Below are 19349 nucleotides of genomic sequence, written 5' to 3'. Positions count from 1 at the left end.
ACATTCTCCTGCCGCGGTTCTCTGTCAGACTCGCTGTGATACCGCTGGGACTGTTTGCTGTCTGGTAACAGTATTACTCTGCTCATTTGCCATCTCCTGTAATACTGGTCTGTATATATTGCATTATATGAACTGTGTGTACTACTGCAACTTCATTATACTCAAGCTTGCCATATTAACTGTGTAACTCTCACCTGCTGGGGATTCATATACGCTTCAGATGACAAATATGCACTAAACTATTTCTTCTACTTACTAACTTGCATACAAATAACTGTGACAAAGATTCATATTGCTACCATTTCTCATAAACGGACTTCCTAAGCATACTTCAGTCTTTATCACAATTAACCTTCATATCTGCTTGCAAATAACTGTTTGTATAACTTCAACTTTACCTGTTTCATGAGATTAACACAGCTTCTTATGCTTTCATTGAACAAGTTTGGAAATAACTAATATTCATTATCAAACTATGGTTTACATAATGCCCTCAGCTTGATTTTTCATTCAGATAACAAAGTACTGTGTGATTTTGGTGTGTTTGCTAAAGCCTGCTGCATAAACTATTTTACACTGCTTGTGTGAGTGAATCAAGGCACCTGCTGTAATTAACTCTTTCACTACTGTTGAAGTTACATTCCTCTAAGAATTACTCTCCTTACTGCTGCTAGCAGTCATTGTTGCGTGAAGGTTCCGTTTTCACTCAGCTACCCTGCTGTAGTGACCCTCAGATCAATGAGCATATCAGGGTTCCCTTAAGTTCAATCTGTGGGAATCCGAGGTAAGGTGTGAGACTGAGTGGTCCTACATTAGCAGTAAGCTGTTGTAGTAGTGTTTTCTAAAAGAACTTAGCAAATCCTAACATATTACCAAGCCTTAAAAAAAAAAAGAATACTACTAACAGCTAAAATCATGGATATAAGTGAACTGTCCAGGAGAGTTGGTTCTCTAGCTCAGAGTATGGATCACATGATTCAAGGCTTAAGGGATATTCAATTAGAGAATCGGAATATAATTTTTTTTTATTAATGATCACCTTGCTAACAAAACTCCTAATGTTGAGTCAACCCCAGAACCCATTGTTAGTCCGCCTGAAAAGTTCTCTGGGGACAGATCTATGTTCAGGGATTCCAGGAATTCCTGCACTCTGCTTTTTACTTTGAAACCTAAGTCATACCCAACTGACAGGATTAGAGTTCTAACTGTAATTTCATTTCTCAGAGGTGAGGCCAGGTCATGGGCCAATGCTTTTTATGAAAAAGATGATCCCATCCTAAATTCCCTAGAAGATTTTTTTTCTGCTATTTCTCTCTTATATGAAGATCACAATAAAAAAAAAATACTGCTGAAACTGCCATTAGATCTTTAAGGCAGGGCAAAAGAATGGTAGAAGATTACATTACTGAATTCAAAAGATGGGCTCCTGACACCCTTTGGAATATTCCTGCTCTACGCAATCAGTTCCGTTTGGGGCTCAATGATGCAGTTAAGGATGAGTTGGCAAAGGGTGTGATTCCAGAGGACTTGGATGCCTTGATGACTCTCTCTATTGGCATAGATTGTCGACTTAGGGAAAGGAAGTCAGAAAGATCTTATTCGGAGAATACCACCAGAAGGACTCCCAATTATTATCACTCAACTCCTTCCACAGTATCCACTAGATCCATAGAAGAACCCATGGATGTTGCAGTTCTTAGGGGACCCTTAAGACCTGAAGAGAAAGTAAGGCGTAAGCTTCTAAACTTATGTTTATACTGTGCTGAAAAGAACCATGGAGTTAGGGACTGTCCCTCTCTGATTCGACAAAAGAAGGGTAAGACTTCATCTAATGACCATACAGTTAATTTGGTTAACAGCATAAAATCTCATCTATCTATTTATGTCTCCTTACAGTGGTCCCATCAGAAGATAAACGTTCAGGCCATAATTGACTCTGGGGCTTCTGGGAATTTTGCTGATAACACTTTTGTTGTTAATAATCACATACCACTAATAAAAAAGAATGTTGCACTAGCTATTCGTCTGGTTGACGGTTCATTCTTTAGCTCTGGTCCCATAACTCACCACACTATCCCACTCAAAGTGGTTACCCCTTCAGGTCACACAGAGCTTATTTCGTTTGATGTCCTTCCATCTTCTGTTTATCCACTAATTCTTGGATTGAATTGGTTAATAAAACTGTTACGGTACCAACAGGATACCAAGGGTTAATACCAGGGAACAACGTCCTGCATAGGGAATCAGCTATTCACAAACCAGCCAGTTTTCAGGTTTAAACAGAATGTCATTTATTAAAGGCTATGCTAGTATTTATGCAGGTCTGACCCCCCCCCCCCCCCCCCAGATGGGGGTTGAAAGACTGTTGTACATTACATGGAGGGAACAAGCCCTTTGACATGATACAATAGAATTATATTACTTAAACACTTCAACCACAAGACACTCTTGGCTCTTCTTATCACTTAGGCGTTTTCTCTCTGAGGGTGATCAAACAATGGAATTCTTATCACTAACTAAATTATGGTTGGAGCCAGCAACTTGTGTTTAGAAAATAGTTTCTTAAAGCTAAACACAGTTAACTCCTTCAGTCCTGACAGAAGGGTCTGTCACATAGCTCCCCCCTTGTGGAACACTCCGGCAGACCCGGCTTGATCCTTTTGCGGGTCAACCTGGGGATGACCAGACTAGGAGGTGGTAGGCATGTCAGTTTGCTGGGACAATCCATCTGTATTCCCGTTATGAGAGAGAATTCCTGTCCATACAAACAAGGGTTCAAATTTCTCAGTGCCCAGACCAGGGCCAAACAGTCCTTCAAAATCCCATCAGCTTCTTTACGAGTTTTCTGTACCTGCTCTTTAGTTGAAATATTTTTTATTGAAAATAAGACTTCAATTACAGAATGTATCCGACAACAGTGTATAAATTGGCCCCCCCACCCCAAAGTCCATGAATTGGTTGAGTGAGCTTTCACACCTCAACGAAGCTATATAACCTTTGGGTCGGTAGGTACTTAAGCAGAGCTGTAAATGTATTTATAGAATGTCCAAAAGTTCTGCATTTCTGAATTTCTGCTCGTCTTATTAATTTTGTATTACTGAACTTGAAAAAAAAAGAGTTAACACCAACAAATGAACTAACCTTACAACTAATAAACAATTTTAACATTCAACTTGCCTGTTTCGTTATTATCTTGTACACTGTTCCGAGAGGAGAGACTCCTTTTCACCCAAAGCTATCTCCCATTGTCTAATTGTGTCTTGTCTGGTTTATGTCTCATGAGGTCACGGTAGTTTGAATGTCACCTGATCCCCTATCATTTATTTTTGAGGGGGAATACCCCCTCCCGGCCACCCTCTCACCCATCATTCAACATCCAGTAGTACCAGACCTTTAAGAACTGTTCCTTATTCCCCTGAATGGAAGCTACAGTTTCTGACATCTTATATACCATTTGGATCCTCTCTTTTACCTCCCCCCAGGAGGGTACCCCTGTCTTCCAGTACTTAGCAATAGTGATCCTAGTAGCTGTACATAGCAAGCGAATGAATGTGTTAGTGGCTGAATTGAATCTAGGTATATGCTCGTTCAGGAGTGCCTGAGATGCCCCCAGGGCAATATTTTCGTTCAGTACCGTACTCAGCATCTTAGATAGATCTACCCATATCCGTTGCACCTGAGGGCACTCCCACCACATGTGTATATATGTCCCTATCGCTGAGCACCCCCTATAACAGTTTCTGTTTCCCTTCTCAGAGTAGTGAGCCGTAATAATTGGAGTAAGGTACCACCGGAATGACGTCTTTATGCAGTTTTCTCTAAAATCTGCGCAAATTAGTCCCCTGGTAGAAGAGGCGAAGATCGCTTCCCATTCCTCCCTAGAGTACTCTTTGTTCAAGTCTGCCTCCCACTTAGCTGCTGTTAGTGTCTTAGAGGTGTTCCTGGTTTTTTGTAGTGTTAAATAAATCTGAGAGATCACCTTTTTACCCCTATCACCTGAACCGCATAATCGTTCTAATGCTGTTGGGGATTGCTTCTGATAATGTGGTATATATTTTGCAATAGCTGAAGTTACCTGGAGATATAGGAACCACTGGAGTTTGTCAGGTCTAATCATTTCTTGTATACAGTTATATGTAGCTAATTTACTATTTTGATAGAAATCTGCCACTCTATAGAGACCCTTATTCTCCCATTTTTCCACCTGGACCCGGAAATCAGTGTGTAGTAAAGTTTTGATTGGTCTCACCAATGAGTTTACCGGAATTAGGTGCAGAGATCTGGTCAAAGTCTGCCACATCTTCATCATGTCCTTAGTTATTGATGAGGCAGCTGAGTCTCCACTAGACTTACTATCTCTTTCCCATAGAATATCTTCTGGGGATCTATATGAGGAAATCGCCGTCTCCACCTCCACCCAGACCAGTCTGTCTGTTTTTCTGCCTATTAACGTGTTCTGTCCTAATCTTGCTGCCTGAAAATAATCTACCAGGTTGGGGACTCCCACCCCCCCCAAACTTCTATGTAATTTAAGAATATGAGAGGCTATCCTAGCTGTTTTGGGGCCCCTTACAAACCTTATTAGGTCTGTTTGCAATTTTTGAAGTTCCAATAAGGGAATTTTGATTGGCAAAGCCCTAAATAGGTATAAAAGCTTGGGGAGAATATTCATTTTTATGGCTGTCAGCCGTCCATACCAAGAGAAGTTCCCCAACTTCCACTTCCCCAAGTCTCTCCTAATTGTCTTAAACAGGGGGACATAGTTCAAATCAAAAAGTGCTTTGACATTAGTTGACAGATGAATGCCTAAATACTTAATTGCTCCTTTTGCCCAAGTGAACTCAAAATTAGTTTCAATTAACTTTTTAGTGTGGTCAGGGAGTGCTATAGCTAAAGCTTCGCTTTTTTCCAAGTTTACCTTGTAGCCTGAAATGCTAGCATAATCTAATAAGATTCGGTACAGGTTGGGCAGAGACATCAATGGCTTGGTCAAAGTGAGGAGCACATCATCAGCAAAAAGAGACAATTTAAATTCCTGTTGTGCAATCCGCACTCCATGAATGTCTGGGGATAATCTTATTTGTGCGGCTAACGGCTCAATACAGAGCGCAAACAGGAGCGGGGACAAGGGGCAACCCTCTCTGGTCCCGTTTAGTATATCTATGGATTGTGACTGAAAACCTGCAGCCCTGATTGTAGCCACAGGATATGAATATATACTTTTTACTGCTTGAATGAATCTCTCCTGGAAGCCCATCCTCTCCAAAACACTAAACAGAAAGTCCCAATCTATTCTGTCGAACGCCTTCTCTGCGTCCAATGACAGGACCAGAGAAGGCGTTCCCGTCTTCGTCAGTCAACCAGAGATATGGTACGTCTGGTATTATCTGGGGCCTCCCTTCCTACAATCAACCCTACCTGGTCTGGATGGATCAGAGACGGCAGATATATTTGTAACCTATTGGCCAGGATTTTAGTAAAAATTTTAATATCTTGATTTATCAATGAAATGGGTCTATAGCTTTGGCATAATTTTGGATTTTTCCCTCCCTTTGGAATGACCACTATTTTGGCCTGTAAGATTTCTCTGGGGATCTCTTTCCCTTGTAGTATATAGTTGCAAAATTTAACTAAGTGTGGGACTAAGAGTGACTTAAAGAGTTGGTAATACTCCCCCGGGAACCCATCTGGTCCTGCTGCCTTCCCTAATTTTAGATTTTTAATGGCGTTCAGCACTTCCCCTGTTGATATCTCCGCTCCCAGCTCCCTACTATCCTTTTCCTCCAAAGTCTGTAGTACAGCACTATTTAGGAAGCTGGTCCTTAAAGCTGTGATCTGAGGGTTGTGATTTACCTTTTTCCCATCGTATAGTTTTGCATAATATTGGGCGAAGTTATCAGCTATTTCCTGGGGGTTAGATGTATATGTCCCGTCAGTTTTCTGTATAGAGGGTATTGCAAAGGATTTTGTATGTTCCCTCAGTTTATGAGCTAAATATTTATCGGGTTTATTCGAGTACAGAAAGTAGTGAGCTTTGAGTCTATGAGCTGCCCTAATGGATGCTTTGTTCATCAGTGTAGCTAACTCTAGCCTCTTAGTTTGTAGTTGGGAGAAGGTGTCTGGCGATAAAGTGCGTTGGTGTTTTTTAGTAAGGGTATCAATCTGACTCTGCAAAGAATCTGTCACCGCCCTATTCTCCTTAGTTAGGGCTGCCTTTGCTTTAATAAGTAATCCCCTAATAAAAGGTTTATGAGCTGCCCAACAGTATGAAGGGTTTTTAGTTGTATCTAAATTTAACTCCCAGTATTCTGCGAGAGCCTTCGTGATGGAATCTTTTGTGGTTGGGTGTTGAAGTACATATGGGTCATAAGTCCAAGTCCGAGCTGTCGTCAATGGATGGGTCATTTGAATGTCAATCTGGATTAAAGAATGGTCAGACCACGCACAGGCATGTATGCTAGAGGAGGATAGGTTTGGGATGAGAATCTGACTCAAATATACATAATCTAATTTAGAGTATGTCCTATGTGCATGAGAATAAAAAGTGTAATCATTTGTTTTACCATAAAGCGTGTCCCATGAATCAAGAATATTGTGTGAAGCCCAAATTTCTTTTATCTGCTTAACCATAGAGTTATGCCTTAGTTGTTTCTGTGTTTGCGACTTCCCCTTCTGGCTTTGATGAGCCTGCATTGAGATGTTAAAATCCCCTCCTAAAATAATTCTTGAGTGAGACCACTGGGTCAGTAGATGGGAAACATGTTAAAAAAAGGCTAACTGTTTGTCGTTGGGGGCGTAAACATTACAGAGCGTAATATGTTTGTCTCCCTGTCTTCCTCGAATTATTAAAAATCTACCCTCTGTATCTTCCACTATCTCTTCAACCACAAACTGTAAAGAATGGTGTATTAAAATTGAAACCCCCCTTTTTTTTTTGTCTGTGGTAGAGTGAAAATGTTGTGTAAATTGTCTTGTCCAGTATCTTGGGATTATGTCTTTAGTGAAGTGTGTCTCCTGCAAAAAAATAATGTTGGCTTTCAGTCGCGAGTATTGTGTTAAAGCAGTCCTCCGTTTATAATCTGTATTGAGACCTCTTACGTTATGGGAGATTAGTCTAATGTGTTCGGTCATTACTTACTAGATTATGGGTAGAGTCTCTTACTCTCGGAAGCTCCCTACTTTCCGGCTATTTGATTTTTTTGACATAGTGGCAATATATCTTTGTAAGCTGGAAAAGAAGAGTGGAAACAGGCATAAACTTTCAAAAACAAAAAAGTAAAAACAATAGTTATCAAAAAAACATTGGTTTTCATTCAACCATAACATTATCATCAAAATTAAAAACTTATTGTCCAGAATTGCAACACCCAGTGGTGCAGCTGCTGAACAAATTTCTGTCGTCAATCTCTCAGCCGGCTTTTGTGGAACTGGACCCCACTACTCCTCCATCTCCTTAGTTCTAACCGATCACATCTCCTGATTCAAGCTAAAAGGTGGAAGTCCTTATCCGGGTGGCCTACTCTACAAGGATAATTCCTTCTTTTTCACCAGTGAAGGCACCCACAAGTCCAAGATATTTAAGCACAACAGGATGGACTGAAAAGGAAAGTCATGATTTGGCCTTTTTCTTCGCCACTTTGGTCCAGTGTGGCTTTTGTTGCAAAGAAGATCCTGATCCAGGTTGTGAGGCAACTCCATTGGTGGGAAGCTGTGGTAGTTCTGGAGGTTCTAAATGGAGTTTACAGCAAGCGTCTGGTATGTCTGCCACCTCTCTCAGACTAACTGTTTTCCCTTCATGTAGGATATGCAATCCAAATGGAAAGCCCCATCGATATTTAATTTGGTGCTTTCGCAAGAGCGCTGTCAGGGGTCTAAGCTGACTTCTTCTTTGAAGCGTTTTAACACATAAGTCCTGATACACCTGTACAACCGAGCCCTGGAACTTAAATGTTGGGTGTTTCCTCACTGCCAATAGTATGGCCTCCTTGTCTGGGAACCGAGCTAACTTGGTTACAACGTCTCTTGGAGGGGCGTCGTCTTTAGGTTTAGCCCGCAAGGCTCTGTGGGCCCTTTCAAGTTGAAATTTCTCGTCGTCCACATCTCCTGTTATTGCTTGGAAAAACATATGTAATTAGTTAGGTAGCTCTGCTGCTAGGACAGATTCTGGGATTCCCTTTAAGCGCAGATTGCACCTACGGCTCCTATTTTCTAGGTCCTCCAATTTCTCTTGGACCTCATCAATCATTAATTGTTGGGAAGCTACCTGCTGTTGTAAAGCAGAAAGTTCTGTTGCAGTGGAGGTTTCTGAATCTTCCAGTGTGGTCACTCTTGTATCCAGTTCTTGAATGTCGTGTTTTATTTCTGTAAAACTACTGGTCATGGTATTTTGCAGTGTATCAAATTTTTCCCACATCTTCTCAAAGTTCATATTTATGTCTTGCTTAGAGACCAATGCTTTTAGGTCAGCTCTAGTTGCTGGGATAGAATCACCATCTTCTAGGTGGGAGTCAGCATCCGAGTCAGCATCTTCCTCTCCAGCATTATTTTGTTGTTCCTGATGCTTATCCCCTTTCGCTGGTTTAAAAAATAAATTAGCAGACTGAATTTTGGATCCCTGTGAGGGTTTATTCTGTTTTCTGGCCGCCATACTGAAAGCAGTCTGCACCGGAATATTGTGGCTTTCAGATAGAGCAAGTTTTTATATCTCCCTCAAATTGGTAAAAGTCACTTCTAATAGAAACAGCCAAAAACAAGAGATGAGGTCTACAGTAAAAGTCCAGGGCCCTTTCAGGAGCGATAGAAAAAAAAAAGGACCTCTATACACTTTAATTCAGCATAACCCAGATAAAAGGCCTTTAGCAGTTAGATTGCATTCTGAAGTAGCATAGGCCTCTTGTAGCAGCATGCTAGGTTCTCAAGCAGCACCGGCCATCAATATTATTCCACCAAGCTGTGTAACATTTTCCTGTAGTCAGGACTTAAGGCTTTAGAATGTATTTATATGTTTTATATCTTCCAGGGTGTGTGCCGCTAAACATTGGGTATGTTTCAGGAAAAACACCATGTTGGTGTGTCATTTATCTATATTTGGTAACAGTCTGTACATCAAAAGTTAACCCCTTCTGTTTGTCATAGTACATTATATACGTGCAGTTTATCACTTTTGTAAGCAGGTATGACTTTCAAGGTTTCTTACTAGCTTGCTCCGTAGTCGGATTGGAATTGCCCTTCTTTTTTTTTAACAAAAATAGCCCCCAAGCTGACACTTATCTGTATCGTTGCCGGAACTCCGTTTAAGCTGTCTCACATGACCCAGGCCTCACATGGCGTCTCCCGGCTTGGTCCCAGACAAGTGCGGTCTCCTCTAGGTCTGATGTAGTTGCACACAGTCACTGTTCAAGCCGCTGCAGGCCAGGTATCTACCCGCCATTCGGATAGTGGCTTTGTTGGGGAAAGTTGCAGCGTGTTTCTGACCTGCGTGTATCCAAGATGGCGGGCGGCACCTTTCAGCTCATTCCCCTCAGCGCTTAGCAAAGTTAGTTCTCCGCTCCTAAAACACTTGTCACAGTATTCTGTAGGGTTCAGCACGCTTTCATAGCCCCCTGTATGTCTCAGATGCCGGTTGAGAGTGCTATTATATTGCTCTGTTCAGCAGTATTGCACGGAGCTTTCTCAAAACCCCTCCATCTTGCTTGAGCTCCAAGCTCCGCCCCTGTACCTGCTCTTTATAGGTATCCACAATCCCTTCATACTGACATAGGGTGCCCTTGAGTTGCTGCACCTCACTATGAGCCAGCGTCAGCTTCTCCTCAAGTGTCGCTAAGTTTGTCTTTAAGGTTTCATGTCCCACTCTCAAGCTGGTGTTTTCTGCAGTCTGTCAGTGCAGCTTGTCTAGCAGAGATTCACGTTCTAAACGTGCTTTTTCCTCTGCGCTCCTCTTCTCCTTCATCAGCGCATTGTAACGGGACCTCCACATATCAATAGCGGATAGAGACTTACTGAGCTCAGCGTCCTGCAGGTGGGTCAGTCTCTGCTGCACGGATCTGGGCACGGGTAGTCACAGGGTTAACATCAGCGGGACCCATAGGAGCGTAGGCAGAAACAAGGGGGGCGTCATTTCCAAGAAGAACATCAGCAGGTAAGTCCTTCTTGACCCCCACATTCACAGGTCTAGCGCCCACTCCCCAATCCAAATGTACCCTGGCAACAGGTAGGCTGAACACATCGCCCCCTGCTACCCTCACAGCCACAGTGTCTCCAGTGTACTGTTTCTCAGACACCAAGTTCTTTTGAAGCAAGGTCATGGTAGCACCAGTATCCCGTAGACCACTGACCTTCTTCCCATTCACTTTAACCAGTTGCCGGTTATTCCGGTGGGCAGCTTGCACAAGGTCTGCCTCATGTAGGATGCTCCAGCATTCTTGCGCCTCTACGTAGCGGGCCACAGGCTGAGGATTACGTGGGATTCCGCCGGCGGGTCTTCTCCAGGACTGCGCTTGGTTCGCTGCGTTTAGTATAATATCTATATATAATATCGTGACCCAGTCCTCTATGGGTACCTTGTGTAGTGCACATTGCCTCTCAAAATCCGCAAGGTACCCATCAATCTCTCCTTCTGTTTCCAGGAAGTTTTTAAAAGCTGCAAAATTTACTTTTCTCTTTTCCATCTTAGTCAGTATTGTAATAATCCCCCTCTTCCTGAGGTTACTGGCTTGTGTAGTTGCTCTTCTGGGCGATAAGGTTCATTCCGTCGCTTGCCACCAATTGTTATGGTACCAACAGGATACCAAGGGTTAATACCAGGGAACAACGTCCTGCATAGGGAATCAGCAATTCACAAACCAGCCAGTTTTCAGGTTTAAACAGAATGTCATTTATTAAAGGCTATGCCTAATATTTATGCAGGTCTGACCCCCCCCCCCCCCCAGATGGGGGTTGAAAGACTATTGTACATTACATGGAGGGAACAAGCCCTTTGACATGATACAATAGAATAATATTACTTAAACACTTCAGCCACAAGACACTCTTGGCTCTTCTTATCACTTAGGCGTTTTCTCTCTGAGGGTGATCAAACAATGGAATTCTTATCACTAACTAAATTATGGTTGGAGCCAGCAACTTGTGTTTAGAAAATAGTTTCTTAAAGCTAAACACAGTTAACTCCTTCAGTCCTGACAGAAGGGTCTGTCACAAAAACATAACCCCACTATTTCGTGGTCTACAGCATCAGTGGTTTTCGATTCAAATTATTGTAAGCAATCCTGTTTTGGGGTACACACACTTTGTCAAATCACTGAACATAAGTTACCAGAATGCTATAGTGAGTTTGCTGATGTTTTTGATAAAAAAGAGGCTGAGTCCTTACCTCCACACAGAGACTATGACTGTCCTATTGATCTTATACCTGGAAGCTCCATACCATACTGTCATATATATCCGTTGTCACAGCCAGAGTTAAATCATTTAAAAGAATATTTATATGACAACTTGAAAAAAGGGTTTATTAGACCTTCCACCTCCTCTGCAGCTGCAGCAATGTTCTTTGTAAAAAATAAAGATGGCAGTCTTAGGCCTATCATCGATTATAGGCAGTTGAACAAATGCACAAAAAAGAACAGATACCCCCTGCCCCTCATACCTAAACTTATTGAACGTTTACAAGGTGCCACAGTTTTTACTAAACTAGACCTCAGAGGTGCCTATAATTTGATCAGGATGAGGGCAGGGGATGAATGGTTAACTGCATTCCGTACTAGATACGGTTTGTATGAATACACTGTAATGCCCTTCGGGTTGTGCAATGCCCCAGCGACATTTCAATGTTTTATAAATGATGTCTTTCATGATTTGTTAGATGTCTGTATTGTCGTATACTTGGATGACATCTTGGTTTATTCAAATTCTCTACAGGCTCACATTGTACATGTCAAACAAGTATTAACACGTTTAAGGGCACACCATCTCTATGCAAAGCTTGAAAAGTGTATTTTTAACACAAACACCATATCATTCCTTGGATATTGCATCTCACCAGCTGGAATTTCAATGGAGTCAAGCAAAGTGGACGCTATCACTAACTGGCCTATTCCACGTAATAAAAAAGATGTTCAAAGATTCCTTGGCTTTGCGAACTTTTATAGAAAGTTCATTACAGATTTCTCTCTTATTGTCAGACCTCTCACTACGCTAACACGTAAGCAAGTTAAGTTTGTTTGGAATCAAGATGCTGATCATTCCTTTAATATTCTAAAAAGTAAATTTGTCTCAGCCCCTATTTTACAATTTCCAGATCCCACATGTCAATTTACGCTGGAAGTTGATGCTTCTGAGTTTGCTGTGGGGGCTGTTTTATCTCAAAGACATTCTGATAAAGAACCTTTGCATCCTGTCTCCTACTATTCTAGAACCATGAGTTCAGCGGAGATTAATTATGGAATTGGTGATAAGGAACTTCTTGCAATCAAATCAGCTTTGGAGTTTTGGCGACACCTCCTGGAGGGTGCAACATATCCAATCACCATCTATACTGATCACCGTAATTTAGAATATTTAAATTCAAACAAGACCCTTACTGCTCGCCAGGTTCGATGGAGTTTGTTCTTTTCTCGTTTTGATTACGTTATAACTTATAGACCAGGATCCAAAAATATGAAAGCTGATGCTCTTTCTAGAAAAGACCCTTGTCCTACTGATGTGGTTTCTCCTTCATCTATCATACCTTCGGATAGAATTATTTGTCTAACAACTGATTTTAAAACCACTCTACAAGAACATCTAAGGTATGATTCATCTTTGGATCAATTGGATGTACTAAAACATTCGGACAACTTATACTACCATGGCACTCTATTATATATACCTCCTTCTCTCAGGAATGAGGTACTTACCTTTGCCCACGACTCCTTGTTGGCTGGTCATCCTGGAGTTCATAGAACTGCTCATTTGATTAAAAGGAATTATTGGTGGCCTAAGATGCATGATACTATTCAACAGTACATTGAATCCTGTGTGGTATGTACAACTAAGAAACATCAGCATAAGAGTCCTTATGGTTACCTTCTCTCCTTACCAGTACCAGATAGACCTTGGGCAGCGATTGCTATGGATTTCATTGTTGATCTACCTTCATCTGCTAATTATAACACCATATTAGTAGTAGTGGACTTATTTTCTAAAATGGCACATTTCCTACCACATAGAGGATTGCCTACAGCTTCGGAAACTGCCTCACTTTTTCTGAATCACATTGTGAAATTACATGGTCTACCACAGATAGAGGTACGCAATTCACTTCAAGGTTTTGGAATCAACTGTGCTCCTCTCTCAACATTTCCAAACGTTTGAGTACCACTTATCATCCACAAACGAATGGTCAAACAGAAAGGACAAATCAAACATTAGAGCAGTACCTTCGTTGCTACTGCACCCAACAACAAGATAACTGGCATTCTCTACTTGCTACTGCCGAATTTGCCCATAATAATGCTGTAAATTCGTCAACTAAAATGACACCATTTTACATCAACTATGGATTTCATCCTTCATATTACCCAAATCGGACCAACAATTCCGACATGCCTATAGTCAATGATCTTGTTAACACCATTGCCACTAATTTCACAACATTGAAACAAGTCTTACAAGAAGCTCAGGCTGTTCAGAAACACCACTATGATCTACGTAGATCCAAGCCTCCAGATTACAAGATTGGCGACAAAGTCTGGTTAAGCACTAAACATTTAAGGTTACAAGTTCCTTCTAAAAAATTTGCTTCTCTATATTTAGGGCCTTATCCAATACAAAAGGTCGTCAATGTTAATGCTGTAACACTTCAGCTACCAGATTCTCTAAAGATACATCCCACATTCCACGTTTCTCTCTTGAAACCGTACAGTACAATCAGAGACACGACTCAGAATGACACGGTGGATCCTTCAGTTATTGATGGCATGGAGTATGAGATTGAGTCTATCCTAGACTCTCGTTACCATCATAATCAACTTCAATATCTTGTCAGTTGGAAAGGGTTTGGTCCGGAGGAGGACTCTTGGGAACCTTCCACTAATGTCTCTGCTCCCCGTCTTGTCTCCTTGTTTCATCGTAGGAATCCTGATCGTCCTGGTCCTTGATCCGCGGAGCGGCTCCTTGGGGGGGGGGGGGTGTCCTGTCAGGGATTTATCTTTTTTCATGCTGTACCTTTAAGAAAGTGAACTCACTAGCCCTATTTAAGGCTCCTCCCAACAGAACTCATTGCTTGGTAATTTGTTGCTCAGTGACAAGCTGCTTCTGAAGAGACCTAGCCGTTTATACAACTCTGTATTTCACTTCATTGCTCTCCAAACTCACCCTGAGTTTCTGCATGCATGAATCAACCTGCAGATGCTCTTTTGTGCCTGAAGATTTTCACCGTTTATTCCAGTCAGAGACTTCTCTGTCTCTCTCCTGTATTGAAGTTACTCCCTGCAGTGTGTGACGTCACGCCCGACATTCTCCTGCCGCGGTTCTCTGTCAGACTCGCTGTGATACCGCTGGGACTGTTTGCTGTCTGGTAACAGTATTACTCTGCTCATTTGCCATCTCCTGTAATACTGGTCTGTATATATTGCATTATATGAACTGTGTGTACTACTGCAACTTCATTATACTCAAGCTTGCCATATTAACTGTGTAACTCTCACCTGCTGGGGATTCATATACGCTTCAGATGACAAATATGCACTAAACTATTTCTTCTACTTACTAACTTGCATACAAATAACTGTGACAAAGATTCATATTGCTACCATTTCTCATAAACGGACTTCCTAAGCATACTTCAGTCTTTATCACAATTAACCTTCATATCTGCTTGCAAATAACTGTTTGTATAACTTCAACTTTACCTGTTTCATGAGATTAACACAGCTTCTTATGCTTTCATTGAACAAGTTTGGAAATAACTAATATTCATTATCAAACTATGGTTTACATAATGCCCTCAGCTTAATTTTTTCATTAACAAAGTACTGTGTGAATTTTGGTGTTTGCTAAAGCCTGCGGCATAAACTATTTTACACTGCTTGTATGAGTGAATCAAGGCACCTGCTGTAATTAACTCTTTCACTACTGTTGAAGTTACATTCCTCTAAGAATTACTCTCCTTACTGCTGCTAGCAGTCATTGTTGCGTGAAGGTTCCGTTTTCACTCAGCTACCCTGCTGTAGTGACCCTCAGATCAATGAGCATATCAGGGTTCCCTTAAGTTCAATCTGTGGGAATCCGAGGTAAGGTGTGAGACTGAGTGGTCCTACATTAGCAGTAAGCTGTTGTAGTAGTGTTTTCTAAAAGAACTTAGCAAATCCTAACACTTGGGAACCAGATTTGTGGGGAAAAAGCTTCTTATAGGCCCTCAAACTGCAGCAGGACCCTCCATGTGAAGACAGCCTGAAGATCTAGTCAATCTAACTGCGCATCTGAGGCGTGAAATTAGGCCCCTCCCACCTTACTCAGGTGCTGTGAGGCCTAAAGAAACACTCCTAAGTGTTTTAATAATAGCCATGTGGGTAACAACCCCTGAAAGAAACACAAAGGAACCTTCAAAGTGTCTCAAAAAACGATTTTATCAGTAAAAAAACGGTTGCCATAAAATAGTGTCAACCAGCATAAAATAGTGTCAACCAGCATAAATTAGCCCTGTTATGTAAGCTTCCAATTCCATACTTAGTCTCTGAATAAAGCTTACCCTTCCCTCATGGGGATCTTATCAGTCCTTTTCTAGCATTATCACAGTCTTGTTTAGAAATAAATGACTGAACATACCTTATTGCAGCCTAATCTGCAAACCGTTCCCCCCAACTGAAGTTTTCTTGTACTCCTCAGTCCTTTGTGGGAACAGCAGTGGATTTTAGTTACAACATGCTAAAATCATCATCCTCCCTGCAGAAATCTTCATCTCTTTTCTGCTAGAGAGTAAATAGTACACACCGGTACCATTTAAAATAACAAACTTTTGCTTGTAGCAACAAAAACTACAAATCTAACACCACATCTCTTTACCCTCCCGAGAGGGACCCTATTGCTTAGAGCCGGCAAAGAGAATGACTGGGGGGTGGAGCTAGAGGGGGAGCTATATGGACAGCTCTGCTGTGTGCTCTCTTTGCCACTTCCTGTTAGGAAGGAGAATATCCCACAAGTAAAGGATGAATCCATGGACTGGATACACCTTACAAGAGAAACGAGTTTATTGACCACCTAACGCACTTCCGGTCTTCCAACTTCTTGCTTTACTCCCTGCAGTTGGGGTACCTCAAGGATTTGTCCTGGGTCCTATACTCTTCTCCTTTTATACTTCTTTACTGGGTAAACTTATCAACAGCTATGGCTTCAAATATCACCTGTATGCTGATGTAACTCAGATCTTCCTCTCCACTCCCTGCTCTCTCTCCCACTGTATTTTTTCATGTCAGCGACTGCTTAGCTGGCATTTCTTCCTAGATGGCAATTCACCACCTAAAAATGAACATGTCCAAGACTGAGCTCCTTCTAATCCCCTCTACTAGCTCTACTCTGATTTCTAACTTTTCTATCACTGTCGATGACATCACTATCTCCCCGTCACTCCAAGTCCGTTGCCTCAGAGTTACACTCGTCTACAATCTATCCTTCATCCCCCACATCTAATCCCTCTCTTCATCCTGCAGCAACCACCTACACAATATTTAAAAAATGTATCCATTTCTAAACGCGGACACCACTAAGCAACTAATCCACTGCCTTGTAATTTCCCAACTTGACTACTGCAGTAACCTACTCACTGGTCATCTTCTCTCCCCTCTTCAATCCGTTCTAAATGCCTCTGCCAGGCTAATCCACCTTTCTCGTTGCTCTGTATATGCTGCAACTCTCTGCGAGTCCCTTTACTGGCTCCCTATTCCCAGCAGAATTAATTTCAAAATTCTCACCATGACCTACTAAGATCCAACAATGACCTGCTCCTTGCATCTTCTATTATCACCTCTTCGCATGTTAGTTTGTAGGACCAACCCTCTGGAACACACTTCCTTGCAACACCCTTACCAATGCCTTCCCCACTACCTATCCTTAATAAAGAACAAATATATGCCAACCTGCCCACTAAGATCCAACAATGATCTGCTCCTTGCATCTTCTATTATCACCTCTTCCCATGTAGGACCAACCCTCTGGAACACACTTCCTTGCAACACCCTTACCAATGCCTTCCCCACTACCTATCCTTAATAAAGAACAAATATATTCCAACCTGCCCACTAAGATCAAACCATGACCTGCTCCTTGCATTTCTATTATCACCTCTTCCCATGTTAGTTTGCAGGACCAACCATCTAAAACACACTTTGTTTCAGACTCTCCCCCTAATCTGCTTTCTTTTAAATGTTCTCTAAAGATATTATTATTCAGGGAAGCCTACCACCAAACTCTGTAACAAATGAATTCCACTTTCCTAATAACTACTGTTATCTAATTCAATGTTAACATCATTCTCCTCTTTGCAGTCCTCACCTCCTGTTTCTCACCCTCCTACCCTTCTATAGTGTAAGTTCCCACGGGCATAGGGCCCTTAATACCTTCTATATTTGTCAAATTTTGTCTTGTATTGTATCATTGTTATACTTATATCAATTGTACCCATGGAAAGCGCTGCCAAATATGTTGGCACTTTAAAAATAAAGTATAATGATAATAGTTAACTCTTTTTTCTTCTATCCCAGACGAGTTTCAGGAAAGATATTCGCATGGACCTCCCTCTATTCACTCCTCTTCCTCTTCTCACCAGTCGGAAAGTCTGGACAGTTTTGATCTTGAGCAAGTCAGCTCAATTTTTAGAAAGCTTTCTCTGGAAAGGTAAATGAAGACAAAATCCTGTTTTAAAACTGTTCAGTTTGAATTTTATGTTGAAAGATATATTGTTGAATCTGCTTTTTTATAAGAGCATTCGATTTTATGCAACATTTATACAGAAATCAATACAAAAAAATATATATTCATATATTAGTCATTTAAAACATCTCAATGAGAATGATCAAGTTTTTGTCTGAACATAGAAAAAATAGCTTTATATAAAATACATAAATCGTATTTAAGAACAAATTCACAAACAGCAATGGTTTTGAATGAAAAAAAGAGATAAGAAAAATATTCAAAGGGCAATTATAGTGTAAAAAACACGATTAACTTCATTAGAGCCTGCAATTCTACCAACAGCGATCCCTCAAGTCCATAGGGCTCCATAACTTACCACCTGTTCTGAGGCGGCGGACAGAAATCAACCCGATCGACTTACACCTCCTGCTAGTGGCCATTTGGCCGCAAATCTGCACTGGGGGGCATTGCACCAGCAGTTCATAAGAACTGCTGGTGAATGATAAATACCAACAGCGTATGCTGTCGGCATTTATCGATGGGTAGCGATGTGCAGCGGACATGATACGCTACTTCGTATCATGTCCGCTCACAAATTGTTAAATATGTCCCCATGTGTACAACCCCTGAAAAGTAGTGCTCAGGACCCACAGAGAAGTGCTAATCCCAAGTTAAAAATGCCTGTGACTCAATCAAGTTAAATACACAGGCCCGCTAAACAAACAAACTACAAGCATGTGACCTCTGCACCCTACGTGCCCTTTAGACATAACAGCATGTGACCTCTGCACCCTACGTGCCCTTTAGACATAACAGCATGTGACCTCTGCACCCTACGTGCCCTTTAGACATAACAGCATGTGACCTCTGCACCCTACGTGCCATTTAGACATAACAGCATGTGACCTCTGCACCCTACGTGCCCTTTAGACATAACAGCATGTGATCTCTGCACCCTACGTGCCCTTTAGACATAACAGCATGTGATCTCTGCACCCTACGTGCCCTTTAGACATAACAGCATGTGACCTCTGCACCCTACGTGCCCTTTAGACATAACAGCATGTGATCTCTGCACCCTACGTGCCCTTTAGACATAACAGCATGTGACCTCTGCACCCTACGTGCCCTTTAGACATAACAGCATGTGACCTCTGCACCCTACGTGCCCTTTAGACATAACAGCATGTGACCTCTGCACCCTACGTGCCCTTTAGACATAACAGCATGTGATCTCTGCACCCTACGTGCCCTTTAGACATAACAGCATGTGACCTCTGCACCCTACGTGCCCTTTAGACATAACAGCATGTGATCTCTGCACCCTACGTGCCCTTTAGACATAACAGCATGTGATCTCTGCACCCTACGTGCCCTTTAGACATAACAGCATGTGATCTCTGCACCATACGTGCCCTTTAGACATAACAGCATGTGACCTCTGCACCCTACGTGCCCATTAGACA

At 41.7% G+C, this 19349-nt stretch overlaps 1 protein-coding gene across 1 annotated transcript in view; it reads left to right on the top strand.

Annotated features, from left to right (window-relative positions):
* The window catches only part of CARD11 (caspase recruitment domain family member 11), a 1057928-nt gene that overhangs the window by 731368 nt on the left and 307211 nt on the right, over positions 1–19349 (top strand). Inside the window, exon 15 of the mRNA XM_053696753.1 lies at positions 17733–17865. Coding sequence (XP_053552728.1) covers positions 17733–17865 — 133 coding nt within the window. The remainder of the gene's footprint in view (positions 1–17732; positions 17866–19349) is intronic.

The sequence above is a fragment of the Bombina bombina genome, unplaced genomic scaffold (genome assembly GCF_027579735.1).
Source record: "Bombina bombina isolate aBomBom1 unplaced genomic scaffold, aBomBom1.pri scaffold_78_1, whole genome shotgun sequence".
NCBI lineage: Eukaryota > Metazoa > Chordata > Amphibia > Anura > Bombinatoridae > Bombina > Bombina bombina.
This window is presented reverse-complemented; position numbering and strand designations above follow the sequence as displayed.